The 18553-nt window shown below is 40.9% G+C and overlaps 1 protein-coding gene across 12 annotated transcripts in view; it reads right to left on the reverse strand.

Moving 5' to 3' along the window:
* The window catches only part of PAK3 (p21 (RAC1) activated kinase 3), a 283577-nt gene that overhangs the window by 65008 nt on the left and 200016 nt on the right, over positions 1–18553 (reverse strand). For 11 of the 12 annotated variants that reach the window (XM_067723280.1, XM_067723277.1, XM_067723281.1 and 8 more), the window contains 4 exons: positions 10830–10930; positions 6423–6467; positions 5126–5279; positions 3150–3187 (listed from right to left, as the gene is read on the reverse strand). In XM_067723280.1, coding sequence (XP_067579381.1) covers positions 3150–3187; positions 5126–5279; positions 6423–6467; positions 10830–10930 — 338 coding nt within the window. The remainder of the gene's footprint in view (positions 1–3149; positions 3188–5125; positions 5280–6422; positions 6468–10829; positions 10931–18553) is intronic. The other variant, XM_067723283.1, reaches the window with a different exon arrangement.

An 18553-nucleotide genomic window follows, 5' to 3' on the forward strand; every position in this document is an offset into this window, starting at 1 on the left:
AAGGCTTAACTCCTATGATTCCTTTTCCTGCATCTCAGTCTTCATTCAAACCCATACCCCCTTGTCCCCTTGCTCTTTTCACTACCCTGCCCTTTATCATGCCTTCCCTTTGCTTAGAATGCCCTTCCTTATCTTCACAGATCCAAATCGCATCTGACCTTCAAGATCTAGTTCAAATTCCGCCTTTTCTATGAAGCATTTTCTAATTCAACAAATACGTACCAAGTGCCTATTTTGTACTAGGCACTGAGCTTAATTAAGCCCTTGAAGACGAGGGCCTGCTTCCTCTTCCCTCCCCAGCTAAAAGTAAGCTCCTTCCTTTGAATCCTCAGAGCACATGGACATATTTTATGGTATGTAACATGATCCATATGGTACTGTGCTTCTTTATGTTCGTACTTCTCTTCCCTTACCAGACTGAGCTCCAAATTTCCTAGTGCTTATAAGGAGGCACTTGATAAATACATGTTAAATAAGTGAATACCCAGTTGTTTTATCTCCAAACAGTGAGTTCATGAGTTTCCTTTTTCTGATCTGATGGAATATTTTGAACATTATGTAGATTTAGTTTTAATTCTGTAGTAAGACCTTGCAAGGTCTTACTTACTCTGAAGCAAGCTAAAAACAAAAGCAAGCTTACTTACTCTGAAGCAAGCTAAAAACAGAAGGCCAATATCCTGGGAGCTATAAGCTGTTTATAAAAATGAAAACCAACATACAGACTATCCTAGCAGGTTGGTGTTTAAAATAACCGACTACCTGAAAAGATAACAACGATTTCTTTGTCAAGATACTTATCTAGTATCGCACAATAATGACAGTAATTAAATCAAGGGAGGTAAGGTATGTGTTGCTCATGGAAGGTTGGTATTTTTGGCTTTCCCAGTTTGCTATTATCTCCCTTCACGTGCTGTTTTCAGTGAGGCCCAGGAAGCTGTCATGGCAAAGAAGCAAAAGGAGGGCAATGACCAGTGAGAAAAGAAGGGCGACATTCGGCTCTGTTCTGAGAATTCTGAACAAGGCACCAGTACCATGGCCTCAGACAAGTCTCACTCATGGAGAGAATGAGTTTTCGTCTTTGTTGCCATCTACAAATGGTAGCAATAGTAGCTTACATTTAATAAACACATAGTATATGCTAGGTAATGTACTAAGTATATTATATGCATTAGCATATTCAATATTCACACAAGTTTTAGGAGGTAGGTACTGTTATTATTCCCAGTTAAAGGCTGAGGAAAGAGAGGGTCACAGAAGCTGAGCCACTTTCTGAAAGTGGCTCAGCTTGTAAGTGGAGGAATAAGACTAAACACCTACGCCCAGAGCCTTTACTCTTGTAAGTTTTCTTTTTAGTTGTGGTAAAATAGACATAACATAAAGTTTACCATCTTAACCATTTGGAAGTGTCTAGTCCAGGAGTGTTACGTATATTCATATTGCTGTGCACCCATCCCAGCTATCCATCTCCAGAATTCTTTTCATCTTGCAAAACTAAAACTTTGTACCCATTAAACAACAACACCCCGTTTCCACCTCACCCAGCAATCACTTTCTGTGTCTATGATATTGACTACTCTAGATACCTCATACAGGTAGAATCATACGGTATTTGTCTTTTTGTGACTGGATTATTTCACTTAGCATAATGTCTTAAAGGCTCAGCCATGTTGTAGCCTATGTAAGGATTTCCTTCCTTTTTAGGGCTGAATAATATTCCATTGTATGGATATACCACTTTTGTTTATTCGTTCACCTGTTGATGGACACTTGGGTTGCTTCCACCTTCTGGTTACTATGAGTAATGCTGCTATGAATATGGGTGTTCAAATATCTGTTCAAGACCCTGCTTTCAGTTCTTCTGGGTATATATCCAGAAGTGCAACTGCTGGATCATGTGGTAATTCTCTTCTAAATTTTTGAGGCCCTGCCGTATTATCTCAGAGCCTTTAGTTTTTACCAGCAATGATTTATTGCTGTCACACCGGCTGCCCAGGGTGACATCAAGCAGGCCAGCATTTGTCCTCTATAAAAGGAAGAATCAGCTTGACTATCCGTGACTCTGAATAAGCGGTGAGGAAACTTTCACTAATGCTAATTATTTCACTCCAAAGGAAGCAAATGGGGCAGGAGATAATTTCTATCAGGATATCAGAATGAAAATCATGTAAAGGGAAGCCTTGTCTAAGACTGTTTTCTGTGTAAGGGTATTCTTTCAGATACTATAGCACTTCCAAGGCCCTTGAGCTAGGTTGCTTATTTTCTAGTCTCTTCTCTGGTAAAACTATCTATGTGACTTTGGGCAAAGTCTCACTTTGTTGGAACAGGTGACACCGAAAGATGTAGTGGTATGACCTTAGACAAGTTATTTCACCTCTCTGAACCTCATCTGTAAAATGGAGACAACGATAAGACTTGCCTAATTGGGTTGTAGGAATGGTTAAGTGAATACAAAGTATTATTAGCCTAGTGTCTGGCACATTTGTTCAGTCAAGAGAAGTTTCTATCATTATGATGATTATTTTCAAGATTCTATATGTAAAAGAAATAGAAACATTTGTCTATGTAAAGACTTATGCATGAATTTTCATAGTAGCTTTATTTATAAACGCCCCAAACTGTAAACAGTCTAGAAACCCTTCAGTGGGTAAATTGTTAAATAGCAGTATAGCCATACCCTGGAATACCACTTAGCAATAAAAAGGAACAAACTATTGATACAATACAACAACTTGGATGAATCCTAAGAGCATTATGCTGAGAGAAAAGCCAATCCCCAAAGGACATATACTGTATTATTTCATTTACATTTGAAATGTCCAGAAAGACAAATCTATAAAAGCAGATTAGTGATAGCCTAGGGCTAGGGTGCGGTGGATGGGGGTTAACTCTAGGCAGACCTGGGAGATCTTACTGGGGTGATGAAAGTGTTCTAAAACTAGATTGTGGTGATGGTAGCACTGGTGTATAAATTTACTAAAACTCATCAAACTGTACACTTAAAAACGGGTGAATTTTATGTATCTAAATTACACCTTTAAAATATTTTTAAAGGATTCTATGTGTATCTAAAAACAGGATCTGCACAATTGTATTCTGTTGCACCACTGGAAACACGGATCATACAAAACTGTTTTCAATTTTTCACTTACCGAAGGATGGGCTGCTATATATCCATGTGCACTTTTATCTGAAAAGTGAAGATAAAGATATTACCTTTGTTTCATAAAGACTGCCTCATTTAGAGACCATGCTTAAAAAAACTGCATGGGTTTGACCAGAAGGAAATTTTCTGATTCAGTATTAAATAGATACTACGACAAATGACTAGTTTTTCTTAAAATAGCTCACACCCTTACATCATCACCATATTCTCGCCACCCCATTTTATAGATCTTAATGAAGGCCTCCAGTGAATCTCATCTATACTGAGGAGTGTTGAGATAACCTACTCCTGACTGGTATGACTTTACACGTCTATATCCAGAATTTCTCCTCGACTTCCTCCTTCCCTCTCCTCCTCCCTCCCTCATTTCCCTTCCTCCCTTCCACCCTTCCTTCCTTTCCCCTTCCCCTCCTAGGCTATTAGTTAGCATCAACACGAGAGCATAAAGAAAACATATGGTGAGTTTCAGAATAGAGCAATAACTCAGATACTGTTGAGTTCTAACATAGTTTTTTCAGGATTTCATCTTTATAAACTGAGAGAATTTGACACATAAAAACAAAAGGGTTAAAAAGCAGTGGCAGGGCTTCCCTGGTGGCACAGTGGTTGAGAGTCCGCCTGCCGATGCAGGGGACGCGGGTTCGTGCCCCGGTCTGGGAAGATCCCACATGCCGCGGAGCGGCTGGGCCCGTGAGCCATGGCCGCTGAGCCTGCGCGTCCATAGCCTGTGCTCCGCAACGGGAGAGGCCACAACAGTGAGAGGCCCGCGTACCACAAAAAAAAAAAAAAAAAAAAAAAAGCAGTGGCAACGTGGAATAAAGAACAAATTCTGAAAATGTGCCCTGTACTAAAACCAATGCCAAGAGGTAGGGGCTCTTTATAGCTGGAGCACTAATGATACTATTCTCTTCTTTCTTTCTTTCTTTTTTTTTTTTTCCGGTACGCGGGCCTCTCACTGTTGTGGCCTCGCCCGTTGTGGAGCACAGGCTCCAGACGCGCAGGCTCAGTGGCCATGGCTCACGGGCCCAGCCGCTCCGCGCCATGTGGGATCTTCCCGGACCGGGGCACAAACCCGCGTCCCCTGCAACGGCAGGCGGACTCTCAACCACTGCACCACCAGGGAAGCCCTCTCTTCTTTCTTTAGATGTAAAATAATAAATTGTTTTAGAGACAAAACCCAGATCATCATTTTCACAATGCAAAATAATTGCTTGGTATGTTTTTTCAGTTGCTTACAGTGCAAATTTGGACATCAAACCTTCAAACAAAAGCTGGGTCTACAGGCTAGCAAATGAAGTCGAGATATGGCAGGAATGTAGCCATGTCAATCTCTTATAAATACCAAGACATGATTTCTTTTTTTAAGTCTGATTTTGCGGTCAGATCAAAATAACCCAGCAACCACAAAATTTGTGCTGTGTCACCATGGTGCATGCAATTCAGTGAATCTAAGGGATAAAATAAATTTCAAGAGACCAGGGTTTGATCCAGACACCTCTTACTTCCTAAACGCATGACAAGGCCTGATCCTAAGTGACTCAGTGTCTTCATGCCAGTGAAGAGACAAAACAACAATCGTGATTGCTGATTCAAACTGACAACTACAGCTTCACTGAACAATTTCCTTATTTGAGTTATAAAATCACCCAAGTACTGGAAATCTCCTAACATCAACCTCAACTTCCAACTCATCTTTTGGTTGATTTATGTTGAAGTCATTCAGAAAAGGAACTTGAACTGGCTTCGAATACCCTCCAGGCATTCCGTTCTAATCCTGAGGTTCTGAGATTGGAATTACTTCTTCCCTTTTTTTTTTTGGCTGCGCCGCACAGCTTTTGGGATCTTGGTTCCCGACCAGGGATCAAACCCGGGCCCCCTGCCATGGAAGCGCAGAGTCCTAACCACTGGACCGCCAGGGAAGTCCCACTTCTTCACTTTTTGATATCCTAGATTTACTCTTACCTCCGGACGTAAAGCTCATGTACTTCTGGTTGTTGACTGTTTCTTTGGAATCATAGAATTTGAGAACGTCTAGAACGGCTTGGGGGTTCTTCTTCTGTTCCAGCTTTGTTATGTTGGAAGTTTGGAGTAATCGTGCCCATTGCTCAGGAATTCCCTGTGGACAACCAAAGGGAAAGAATGGAAGCTCAGAACATTCGACAGCTGCATTTTCATGTTCCAGTAAAGTTCTTCACCAAGAAGCCCATGCTACCTGTAGGATTACACTTGGGAAACTGAAGTTACACTCTAGATTTAAAGTTAGTAACTTAATAATGCAATCATTCTCTTCTCTAATTAAAACACATAGGTAAAACTAAGATCCAACTTAAAAAGGGTGGGTGGGAGTATGACTGTGATAGAAAAAAAAAAGCGCATGAAAATCACCTCCATATTAACTCTGCTCATCCATGAAATGATGTTTACGGCTTAGCTTATTTTTTCTGGCGACTCAGGGCAGACATAGCAAGACTTCTCTAAATTTGTGCACAGCATAGTATAGTGCAGATCAATAGATTTTATATGACTGGAATAACAGAAGCTGTTTCTGGGCATGTTGCAATCAGAATATCTTTTAGAATAAAAGTAAAGCCTCACCCTTGGTCAGTTCATACTCTGTGGTTATCAAATGTAATTTTTTGGGGGGTCTAGAGCTTTAATATAAAGGGGGATTGAGAGGAGAACAAAAATAGAATCATGGACGAGCAATAACCACAGGGGTGCTAAATAGTAACATTTTCCCTGCAGCTTTCTCCTCTCCTCCCCCCATCCCCTCCTCCCCACTTCGTTCATTGGCCGCATAGAACCTGGGGACAGTGGCAACCATGCCAAAGCCTTCTGAAAATTTGCAATAATCTGAAGCATTTAGAGCAGAGAGGAGGGAGTGTTTGGCAATCTAACCAAGGAGAATTGCAAAAATTACACAGAGAGGTTAGCTTTGTATTGAGCGTTCAGCACTCTTTCCTACACGTTCGGCCTACAGATGTCCCCATTTCATAATTAACCAACCTCCAAGAGAACTTGGAGCGAGAAACAGACACACTCTTCCTGAAGTGCATCTAGACACAATTTACGTGGCTTTGTCCTATGAAGTCTCGGCAAAACAATGTGTGACGTGGGCCTCCAGAGTTTGGGAATGACAACAAAAAAGTGAGATAAGCCAAGCAACAACTCTACTGCACACACATGAACCTGCTGCTGCAGTGCTATGACATCTCAAAGAAGCACTTTGATGCAAGCTTCTTTTGGGCCTGTGACGCACCTCTGGGAGCTTCCCTGGGCACATCTGTGAGCCATAGAGATCTGGCTGTAATGGACGTAAATAAAGAAAGAAAAGAAAGTTAAAACAGAATGTGGGACAACTTAGAAGGTGGGAGGAGATGAAACCAATGGGTCTGAATGGGGAGGGGTTAATCCCTTCTAAAGTGGGGCGGTTATGAAAATAGGGAGGTATTAACTAAATCAGGGGCAGGACAGGCTACAGGACAACAGATTTAAGAAAACAGAGAAAACAACGATGTTCCAAAGTTTGGATGCATAGTTCCACTTTTGGCCAGATGCTTCCTCCATAAATATGCAATAATAAGGATTACCATTAAATGACTGGAGAAATTACTAAAAGGCAGAAACATGAATTTGGAGGGAAGAAGGATGGCATCATGAAAAGCTTCAACGACAATTTGTAAGTTGTTTTTACGACTGGGTGATCACAGGTAGCCAATGGCCATGTGATGAACTTACAAATTTCAGTTCCCAATTCTGGTGAACCATTTTCAATTTCACATTGGAAGTGTCTGTATGGCTAAAATTCAAAGAAGAGGTATATGGTGATGCTGAATTCAACCTGTTCTCATTAAGGTGATTCTTCTGTATTTTGGAGCTAAAGTCGTGGCTGGCTTAGAGAAAACTAGATTAAGGATTTCCCACACAGCCAGACTCTATGTTTGAATTTCTTAGACATTTAGGCCAGGGAAAGGGAAACCATTTCGTTTCAAACCATATTCTGAATAATCTCCATTTTAATGCCGCAGTTCTAAAGTCCCACTTCCCACAAAATAAGATCAGATATAAGGTAACAGCTTTGTCTAAATAAAGATGATATTTCCAATGCTACAGAAACATGCTTTCACCCAACTGATTTGATTTGGGTTACAGGTCTTTGATTCCTGGCATTTGGGGTTACTCCAAGCACAGTGAAAGGACACTTTTACATGCATTCATCACGCAATTTGATGCTAAAGCCTTAAGCCAAAAATTTGAACTCAGGAGCCCATGCATGATCCCAGTTCTGATTCTAAGTGCAATTAATAGCGTTTGGTTAATACTGTAATGGCCAAAGGAGTTATTAAGTGTTACAAAACCAGGTAGGCATTGCACATAACCACCAGAGCAGACATCACTGGCATGATCGTTACCATAATCATTAGAATATTTGCAGTTATTATACATACTCATGGCACTTCTAAACTTTTGTGATAATAGTCTTGTGATCACTAGACAGCAGGAAAGACTGCTGTCAGTTGCAAAAGATCCTCCAGACAACTATACTTACCACGTGACTACACTGCTGACATAATTGTTTTCTTTTTTTAAGTTGAGATAAACCAGTTCATCAATGAAACCTGACACTTCAATTTGAATGTATGCCATGAAGGCATGTAATCAGAAAGCCATAACTCATTACTCCAAATTGAGGTACAAACCCCAAAAGTCAGATAGCTAATGGAGACCTAGAAGTGTGAGCATCAGAAGCCTGACCATGTATGTAATAACAGCTAGATGTACGTCAAGCTGGGGATTGTCCAGTGTAGCCCAGGAGAATGGCAGCATGATACAACAGGCCAAGCATTTATCTTATCATAAGAAATGATAATGTATATCACTCATACCATTTTTCCCTCTGATTGACTTGAAGCGACCGTCACAGGTCTAGAGGTCTGGAAGGGGGAGTTCTGAAGTATTTGGGACAAAAATGGTAATATAAAGGGTAAGGACTTAGAGTAGTTTCATACCCCAAATCTCACCTCCCAACCTAATTTTAACCTCAGGGTCCAAGTGTGTGACCAAGTGTACAAGGTTGCATGGGCCAATTAGCCAAAGGGTAAACACCACCAATACACCAAACCAGTGTCCAAATGTTCCAAATAACAGGCCCTTGTGAGACAACTGGGCTCGACAGTTCAACAAATTGCTCAAAATTCAACCTCAACAACTGTAATGATCAAATTTAGTAATATGTCCCTCCCCCTCCACGTGAACACACGCATACACACACACACACACACACACACACAACCAATTAGTGGTACTGGGGCGATTAAGATCCCATTCTAAATCCTATCAATAAAATGACTTTTAAAAGCTTATTATCATTTGGTATTTTTAAAGTTAGTAAATATAAATCATAGGTTAAGATAGTTAAAAAAAAGGCAGAATTTGGTATCTTTAAAAAACAACGTGGGGACAAATAGTTATGAAAGATTATCACAGCGACAATAAAGTACATCAGATTTCCAAATTTAGCCTGCGTCTCATCTATATATTCAGTGGATTTCTAACAATTGCATCCAAACACTTTATTTTATATTAGGTTTTTAGGAGGAGGGGAAAGGTTCTTGTTTGGTTTGGTTCAGTTGCATCAAAATGTTTTTCACAATTGGAAAGATTGCCCATCACACATCCCACCCCACCCCTCTCTGGTTGATTCTTGGGGTTCTAACTGACAGCAAAGTGAAAATGGATGGTCTCCAGTCAGCAAGATGATGGTGATTCACTTTCCTTCATTTCCATTCAGAACCCATAAAGAACAAAGGAAAAGCTAAAGATAGAGAAATTCTATCAGAAGATGTCAAGCAAGTAGGAAAGAGTGGAAAAAATTTAAAAATTGGAAAGAAACCAGAGTATCACATGAGAATAGTGGAGGGGAAAATTTTCACATCAGAAAACAAAAAGGAAGAATAAAAGAACAGAGAAATATGGAATGACAACAATAAAACAAGAAAAGATTAAACAGAAGAAAAGCACATGGAAAACAAAAAGGTCAAAACAGGAAAGACAGTTCTTAAAATAAAAAAGGGAAGATTTTTAAGATAAAACTTATAATGATTCAGTGCTTTTACTGTTTCAAACATCAGAAAAAATAGTCATCTCTTTGTTTATGATTTTTTAAAAATCTAAACTTGTTCAGATTATAAAAATATATATAAATATTTTTTGTTTTGGGTGGTGATGATGGTGGTGGTAGTGGTGACAGTGAGGTTATATTTTCTAAGTGTAGCTAACAGAATATTCTCAAATACAGCAAAGAACAGAGGCTGGGCTCAAACTCAAGGCCATTTGAATAATATCTCTGACTCCAATGATGAAATTGGCTAAACCAGTATCTCAACTTTATCAATGTCAGCACTTCTTAACGTTCTCTTCTGCTTGCTACTGAGAACATACAATCAGCTCACATCACTTTACAAGGCTAAGATGTTTAGTCAGTTTCCATTTCATTCTCACACTGCTTACTTCCGGAATTGAAAAAAGAAGGTAATTTGTCAGTTCAGAAACATGGTTTGATTCTCCAAATCAAATTAATTTGTTCCTTCTTTTTAAAAATTTAATCTTATGACACAGTCTACTCACTAACCATCATGTTATGAAATAGGAAATTTAATTATTTAATACCTAAATTTCTCTCTGGTTTAAGAATCCAAGAATTAACGGTAATGGTTCTATCAAAGAATTTTTTTCCAGAATGCATTCAAAATTACTCATTATCTCAGAATGCACATTTTGATTGAGGTCCTTACTAGTATAAAAAAGTAGTTAATCTTCCTGAGGACATGTTTCTAGCCACATCTTTTCCTTCATCCATCCAAAAGAAAGATGCCAGATCTTTAAAAAAAAAAAGGTATAAAATATCATAGATCTGAGATCGTGTGCTATTTGAGCACTAAAAATATCCAAAGAAAGACTGGATCTATAGCTATAGTCTTTCTGGAGAATTCTTACTGGTATTTATTGTGCATTATGTATATATATTATATTTGTATAGATGTATATATATATATACATCTATACAAATATAAAGTAAGCATATAACCACTAAAGCATATGATACAACCATCAATATTTCTTCCTGAAACATGGGGTCTGTTGTTTTGAATGTCTACAAAATATACCTGTAAATAAGCCTAAAAATAAGCTATGTTCTTGAAATCAAAGAGAAGAAAAGGTCAATTTTACAGAGATTTTTGGTTAGTGTGGTTAACTTATCTGGGTAATCCAGGTTCCATTGTAAAGCCTGAATTATTCAGATAGACTATCTTCACTGGCCAAGTTGAGTCAATGGTTCTCTGATTCACTTCAAGTGCTAAAGCACAGGCTCAAGCTGAGTCTATCTGGACTACATCTCCTGTGCCATGGTAAATTAGCATTTTCAATCACGTTGAAGGCTAACCGCGATCAGACGTTTCTGTTAAGATGGACAAAATAATTTTGCCAATACTCTTGCCACTCTCTAGTTCCATCTGTGATTGTCTAGGCAAAGTCCATCTTCCTTGAAATCACCAAAGACATCAAGTCTGACATTTTGGGACGTGGCAATTCTTCCTTCAAACCTATTTTCACAAAGGAATCTTTTCATGCCTTACAAAAAAAAAAAAATAAGGAGCTTACTTACAGTGAATTCCCCGGTGACTGCATCAAACCCCACATGAATCGTATGTTCAAAGTCTGAAGGAAGAGAGATCTCTGGGCGTTCTTTCTCTTTCTTCTTATTGGCTAAAGGCAAAATGTTAACATGTATTTATTTGGGATACAGTTTTGGCATCCATAAGTTGTACAATTAGGTTCATCAAAATAATTACAAAGTTGAAAGACAATTGAGTCCAACACAATTATAACAATATTTAACTCCAGAATTTATAATTTTATTTAAATAAATGGCTGAGAGTTTGACAAAATGCTATGTCCAAATAATTTACAAATTTCCAAATCCAATTCAAACAAAACTTGCAGTCAAACTGATTTATGTCCTTTACCAGTCTAATGATGTAATCGGCAGGTATCTAGGTATATTGTGTTTAACTGGTCTTGTTGGATCAAATTCCACACACTATAGAAGAAATTCATTAGACTCAAGTCAAGCTAAGCCTTACTATTAGAAAGAAAGAATAGAAAAGTGCTTAAGCTATCTATATAGTGTTGTGAATTGTTTCTATTTTAAACCATAGCTAAATATCAAGTAACTAGAACTTTAATTTACACGTTTACATTATGAAGAGTAGCTTAATAGGTTCTTGGTCTTCTTTCAATGAGAATACTACTGCAAAGCAATAACTTTGCTAGTGAAAAACAAAACACAAATTGTTGCTTTTTACTGAATTAATTTTATTGAGTTCTTAGAAACCTCAAACCAATTCCTTGGTTTCGTCATTTTAGTTCGTAGCTATTTTTCCATGTCCCTATAAATTTTGTCATAGTAGCCATTCGAAATCATTGTTCTCAAGTAACAGATTATTCATAGTGACACAGTTATGAAGAAATACATCAATAGTTAATAAATCAAAAGCTTTTAAAGGTATAATCACTGAAGAAATTAAGTTGGGAACTGTAATGAAATTAGTCTATCTCAAAAGAGATCACAGGAGGAAGTTATTATGGAAGCATTGTAAAATGGCATTTCCTAGCTTCCATAATAGACAGAGCAGCAACTTTGAGCATGTATCTCTGATATGGCTGCATTTCATAGTCAAAAAAATAATACTCACCCTAATACTGCGTAAGTCAGCATGAACCAGTTTTGCCCCATTGAAACCAATCAACTTTAGAGTTGCCAGGGTGGCAAATTTAGAATATTCTGGTTCAAAGAGATGTTTCCTTGGCCTCAATTTCAGACAACATTTAACTAACCGTAATGGATCACTGGTTTGGGGGGTTACGCAGGACAAATTTTAAATTCAAAACATTTCATGTTCAAATGTCATTCGTATGGCTTCTTTTCACTTTCTACTCTCTCTCACTGTTCCATATCCGCCAGCCAGAGGACAGAGATATGGGACAGAAATATGGAAATTCAAGTAGTAAGAGGATTAAGATACAGGATTAAGAAAGAAAGGTTGGGGTTGGGGGAGGCAAGGGTCACTCAAAGTCTTTGCCTGGCCATGGAACACAGTTAGGACTCATTTTGAAAGGTATATACGTGCCACCTAACTTCAGTTCAGCATGGATTCCACATTTACAGTGAGCCTACTTTATTCCCTATCATTTTAACTGAACATTAGAGTTTTGGGTAGGTACTTCTACTTCCCCTGCATGTTTCTGGACTGTAGCTACCTTTTATACTTGTTCACCTACCACTTTTACTTATCCAGAAAGGCAAACAGAACAATCAGCTTTCTGTTCTTGCCACTTCACTGAAGACGTCCCAGCCACTTCTGTAATCGTTTTCTTATTTTCCTCTTTCCTGATCTCCCACCCATGTTGGACATGGCTAACCGCCTCTCTTTATACTTCCTTGACAATGTGGTCTGATTCTCCTCCTCCCTCAGTGACCATTCTTCATTTGATGGGCATCCTTTCTTCTGCCTTTCCTGGTGCAGTCTTTGGCATTCATTTCTCTTGGATGGCATTCACTCCCAGATACTAACTCATGTTGGGTAATTCCCTAATCTGCGGTTGGCAGGGGGTAGACACAGATTTTGTGGGACCAAAGACTTTATGTAATTTGAGAGGAACGCTCCCTTTAGGTAAAAACAATACAAAATTGCTAGGGCTTCTTCTAGAGCCTTGGAAGAGTCCCAGGCAAGTGAGAAACTCTGAATAAGCAGCTTTATTCACTTCATAGTAAACGTACTCTGGTGGTTGGTGGCCTTTTTGGTGTCAAAGATCACTCTGAAAAATCTGAAGCAAGCTGTGGTACTTCTGTCTATAAAATTGCACTATACACACATATACACAATTTTGCATATAACTTCAGAGGTTCAAAATTCCCCTGGGCTCTAGGTTAAGAACCCCTAGCTTAGTCTCCATCTCTAATCATTGTATCAACTTGCATCCATGACCTCTCTTGCCAGCAAACAGGCTCTCCCTACTTCTCCATTAGCAATGGCTGCACAATTGAAGCCTGTTGACTTAGATGTAAACACTCCACTTCAGCTAAGCTACGTGAATCAGCCTAATGGGGTCTCCCTAAGGCCATCTGGTTGCCAGTCCCTTACCAGCCTAATTATGCCATTCTCTTCACGCAGGACAAAGCGTAACAGAGGCAGGAAGCTCAAACTCGCTCCTCCTTCAGTGTCCATGTTCTCTGTGAAATGATAAGCACTTACCACCCAGATCAGAGAAGGATTAAGGCCTTGGACCCCTCCTCTTTGGGAGGCTCTAAGCAATGAAAAGATTACGACCTCCTCTCTCAAATAAAAGCAATACTACAGCATAAAAAGGGAAGGAAGCCCCAACAGTTCTGATGTTCCTATGATGATTAACTTAAGTCTTTTAAAAAACGACTCTAGATCCCAAATCAAAATGTTTTCACATTTTGGGTGCCCCGACGTGCTGGGCCTTAGGCACATGCTTGCTCTGGCTTTTGGTTATTTCAGCCCTGGCCCAACTGCCCAAATCATAAATTTGGGAGCTTCTTTGACTCCTACTTTAATTCTACCTTAATCAGTCATCGCGTTCTATTTCCCAAACTCACTTTGGATGCATCTTCTTCCTTTCATCTCCACAAACCATCATCTTAGTCCAGGGCACTGGCATTTTTCACCTGGTCTTACTACCTCCAATTTTGCCCCCTGCAATTCATTACTCTGTGGCCGGAGTAATCTTTTGAAATATATATATCTGCCCGCATTCCTCCCTGTAAGATCCTTCAATGGCTCCCCATTACCCAGAAGTTCAGAGTTCATGCTCCTTAGCGTGCTAGCCAAGGGCCTGCTTAATCCGCCCCCAGCGTACCTCTCTACTGTCTATTCTCGCTATGGCCCCCGCTGTTGCATACCCATTTCATGCTCCCTCAACTGCCAAGCTTTTCTCTTACTGCCAAGCTTTTACGCATGCTACACGGAGGCCTGGGGAGTCTTACTTCTCAACGCCCCACATCTGCACCCATTAGTCCTTTTTTTTTTTTTTTTTTTTTTTGGGTACGTGGGCCTCTCACTGTTGTGGCCACTCCCGTTGCGGAGCACAGGCTCCGGACGCGCAGGCTCAGCGGCCATGGCTCACGGGCCCAGCCGCTCCGCGGCACGTGGGATCTTCCCGGACCGGGGCACGAACCCGTGTCCCCTGCATCGGCAGGCGGACTCTCAACCACTGTGCCACCAGGGAAGCCCCAGTCCTTTTTCTTGAAGACTCACTTTTGTGTTTCCTCTCCTTTGGCAAGTCTTTTCCTGTCTTCCCTCTGCAGACAAAGTTGAATGCCCTTCTCTTCATGCTCCCAGAGAGCTACCCAGTGTGTACTCTGAGTTTGGCCCTTATTAACACTGAATTGTCATTTCTTCTTTACATACCTATCTCTCTAGCTAAAATCTGAGATATTTGACAGCAGAGACTGTATCTTATTCGTTCTCACATTCCCTAGCACCTGGCTTATGTCTGCACATGTAATCACTATCATCTACGGAATATTCACCATGTGCAAAGTGCTTCTAGGGTTATCTCGTTTAATCTCCACCACAATCTTATAAGGCAGGCATTATTATTGTATTATTATTGTTTTACAGATGAGGAAAGTAAGACTCAGTGAAGTTAAACCACATATCCAAGATTACACAGCTGGCAGGTGTCGGAGCCAGGATTTGAACCTAGGTCTCAATTGTGTCTACAGAACCTAAGCTCTTAATAGCGACACTATTTATTACTCAGTAACATTAAAAGAAAACCGCAATAGGGTTGAGCCGTTAGTCTTCAGTAAATGGTTATTGACTGAATGGAGACTAGCTGAGAACTTTTTTCTTTTTTTTTTTAAGGAATACTAAAATGTCTGTATCTCCCCCAGAAAATTCTGTGAGCAGTGGTTGTTTATATTAAGACTCATCCTAACCTGAATCTTGGGCTCATAAGACGCGGCCTGATCACCTCTGGGTTGATATTTGCAGAGAGCAGAAGAACAAACGAGTACCACTTTCTAAGTGTATCAACCATATTCTATTGGAACCTAGAATGAAGGCCACAAATCGCTGACTAGACCACAGATTACAAATGGTGTTTGGCACTGGGACCCTCTACCTGCTCATGGTTCTGGCTGTAACTCCAGGGGCCAGCCAATCTCTCCAGAATCTCTCATCCTGACATCTTTCTCCATCCCACTACATTTTTTTTGTTTTTGTTTTGCGGTGCGCGGGCCTCTCACTGTTGTGGCCTCTCCCGTTGCGGAGCACAGGCTCCGGACGCGCAGGCTCAGTGGCCATGGCTCACGGGCCCAGCCGCTCCGCGGCATGTGGGATCCTTCCGGACCGGGGCACGAACCCGTGTCCCCTGCATCGGCAGGCGGACTCTCAACCACTGCGCCACCAGGGAAGCCCCCCCACTACATTTTAAAGAAAGAGAAGTCATCTGTCACCTCCTGTACACCCCGACCCCAATGTTCTGCATTTCTCTAGTGACTAGGGCTCACTCCATTAAAATCCCCCTACACCTTCACTTCAACCTCTTCATTAAATGCACTGTTGACTTCTTGCCTTAGGTTCTCAGACTTCACTGTGCATCACCCTCATGTGGGAAACTTCAAAAAAGTAAGCGAGAGAGAGAGATTTCAGAGCCCTGCCCCCAGAGATTCAGATTTAGCCTGGGGTAGACCTCAGCACCTTTAATTTTTAAATGCCCTCCGGTATTTCCATTAAGCAGCTGGGGTTGAGAAAAACAATTTTAAACCCTACTATCCAACGAAGGTATCACTTCCTCAGATAATCCTGATGGACGATGACGGTTCTTCCCCATTCCAAGTCTTTAGGTCCAGGGGAATGGAGAAGGGCAGAGTTTCCTCATTTTTATTCCATATTGTTTGTTTGAGATCAGTACTTCTGCACTTTCCTACAAAGCCCCCTCCTTTGAGGTTACTGCCATTTAGTTCTCCTGGCCAAGTCGTCGTATCCACTGAGGACTTTGGCTCGCAGTATTCTTCCCAACACTCAGTGCTGCCATCTCTCTGTGAAACGTAATATACAAATGGACACCTCTTTCATACACACCCTCTCCTTTTAACTCCTTGACCTCCCTCAGCTCTAATGAACTTCATCTCCTTTCCACTTCTTCAATCCACTCCCATGGTCACCATTAAACCAGTGGTTCTCAACCAGGGCTGCTCATCAGAATAACCCGTAGAGTTTCATAAAAATCCCAACACCTTGGGCCCACTCAGAACCTACTATATCAGGATTTCTGAGGATGAGACCTGGGCAAATGATTTTTTTAAGCGCCATAGATGATGTGCAGACAGAGTGGAGAACCACAGCTACCCCAGGCCTCTTCATTACCCAGAATGACCCTTTCTCTGAAATACTCTCTGAAATAACCCTGTTATCTCATTCTCTGGGCCCAGCCTCCCATCCTGCTAGCCTTCTCACTCTTTCATGACCTTATTCCTATTTGACTTGTTCTTTGATGTCAACAAAACTTCCAATCCCTGGATCCTTCCATTTTTAGCCAATTTCTCAGCTTCCTCCTCGCCTAGACTCTGTGGTCCATCATTTAAACTTCTCTTAAGCCAGTGCCCTGGGAACTGTGCTCCTGTGACCCCCTCTTGCAATTCTCCCACAAAACCTTACCCTGACAGAATCCAACTGTGAAATCTCCATTTCCATACGGAAGCTGGTAAAAGTTGTTGGGGGAAAAAGAATCACACAGCCATGCAGATTGGTGCTTACTATAAAGGTCACGGACAGAATTGGGTCATCAATGGCACTGAGCAGTACCCTTCTTGACCCTGGCCAACTTCCTTTCCCACTGCTCTTAGCGAATATTCTAGAATTTCACAACTTCGCTCAAACTTCTGCTTCATCCTCTCCTCCCTTACTTTCAGCGTAAGAAATTCCTTCTACTTCACTGAGAAAAACGGAGGCCATCAGTTTGGAACTCCTTTGACTTCACTTCCTGTCCCGCTCCTATGAATTTATCTCCATCAGTAACATCTCCCTTCACATCTTACCGGAAACAGTGTCCTCTCCTACCTGAGGTTTATGCCCTCACTGGTGCTCTAGATCCCTGTCCCTCTCACTTCTCCAGGGGTCTCACTCTATCAATTACCTCCTATTTCTTCTTATATCTTCAATCTCTCCCTCTCTACTAACACTTTCTATTTGGCTTCAAAAAAACATGCTGAGATTTCTTTAGTCCTTAAAAATTGAAACCTCCTGCCATCACACAGCTTTCTTTAGTTGTTATAGTCTCTCGAATTTTCCTTCTCTAGCTTAAACTTCTTGAAAAGGCAATCTAGACTCCCTTAAGCCTCACTCTTCAAACCACGGCAATGAGTCTCTGAGGTCCCGAATCGATCTCCTCCCTGAAGACGGCCATTTTCCAGTCCTTACAACCATTGACCTCTCAGTCAAAACTGACATTGCTGACCGTGCACTTCATGAAACTAACTTCTCCCCACCATCTCTCACACAATTCTTTCCTGGAGTCTATTCCTACATTTCTGGGTCTCTTGTAGACAATTTAAATAGTATTCCCCAGGAGCTGTCCTAGGTCCTCATCTCTTATCAACACACCTCTCCCTTTGGTCACCTCATCTACTTGTGCGGTTTCAATCACTATCTACTTCCGTGACTCCCCAGCTGGATCCCCAGCCCTGACCTCTCTGCTGTCCCCTGACTGAACACCTCTATTTGGATGCCTCATAGGCCCCTCACTCGAAATACTTTCAAAAGAAAGTGAATTCTCTACTGCCTTTCCCCATGTAAAATAAGAAACTACAACTCCTCTTGTGTTCCCTACCTCACCCTCCTCTAGTTTCTCTTGTCACCATCTGATAAGTTGCCTAGTTCTATTAATTCTTCCTCATAAATGTTCCCTCTGCATTGCCCTCTTTTATTCTTACAACACTGGCCCTTAGGCCAGGCCACTGTCATTTCTCACCTACCTGAATCCCATAGCCTGACTTGTCTTCTTTCATTGCCCACCCCCCACCCACATTCATTCTTCTCCTGTGGCTAGAGTGATACTGTGAGACACAAATCTGATTATTATTCCCCTGCTTCAATGTTTCCGCATCGCCTTCAGAATCATATTCAAAGCGCTTAGCATTGCACATATAAGCCCTCCAGAACCCGATCCCCAATTCCTTCCACAGCTCTGTCTTCCATGCCTCTCCCACCAGCACTCTATGCACTAGCTATGCTGAACAACCTGTAGTTACAGTCATAGAACCTCAACTAATAGTGTGTCACGCCTACTGTCTTCATA

Source organism: Pseudorca crassidens, chromosome X (genome assembly GCF_039906515.1).
Source record: "Pseudorca crassidens isolate mPseCra1 chromosome X, mPseCra1.hap1, whole genome shotgun sequence".
Lineage (NCBI taxonomy): Eukaryota > Metazoa > Chordata > Mammalia > Artiodactyla > Delphinidae > Pseudorca > Pseudorca crassidens.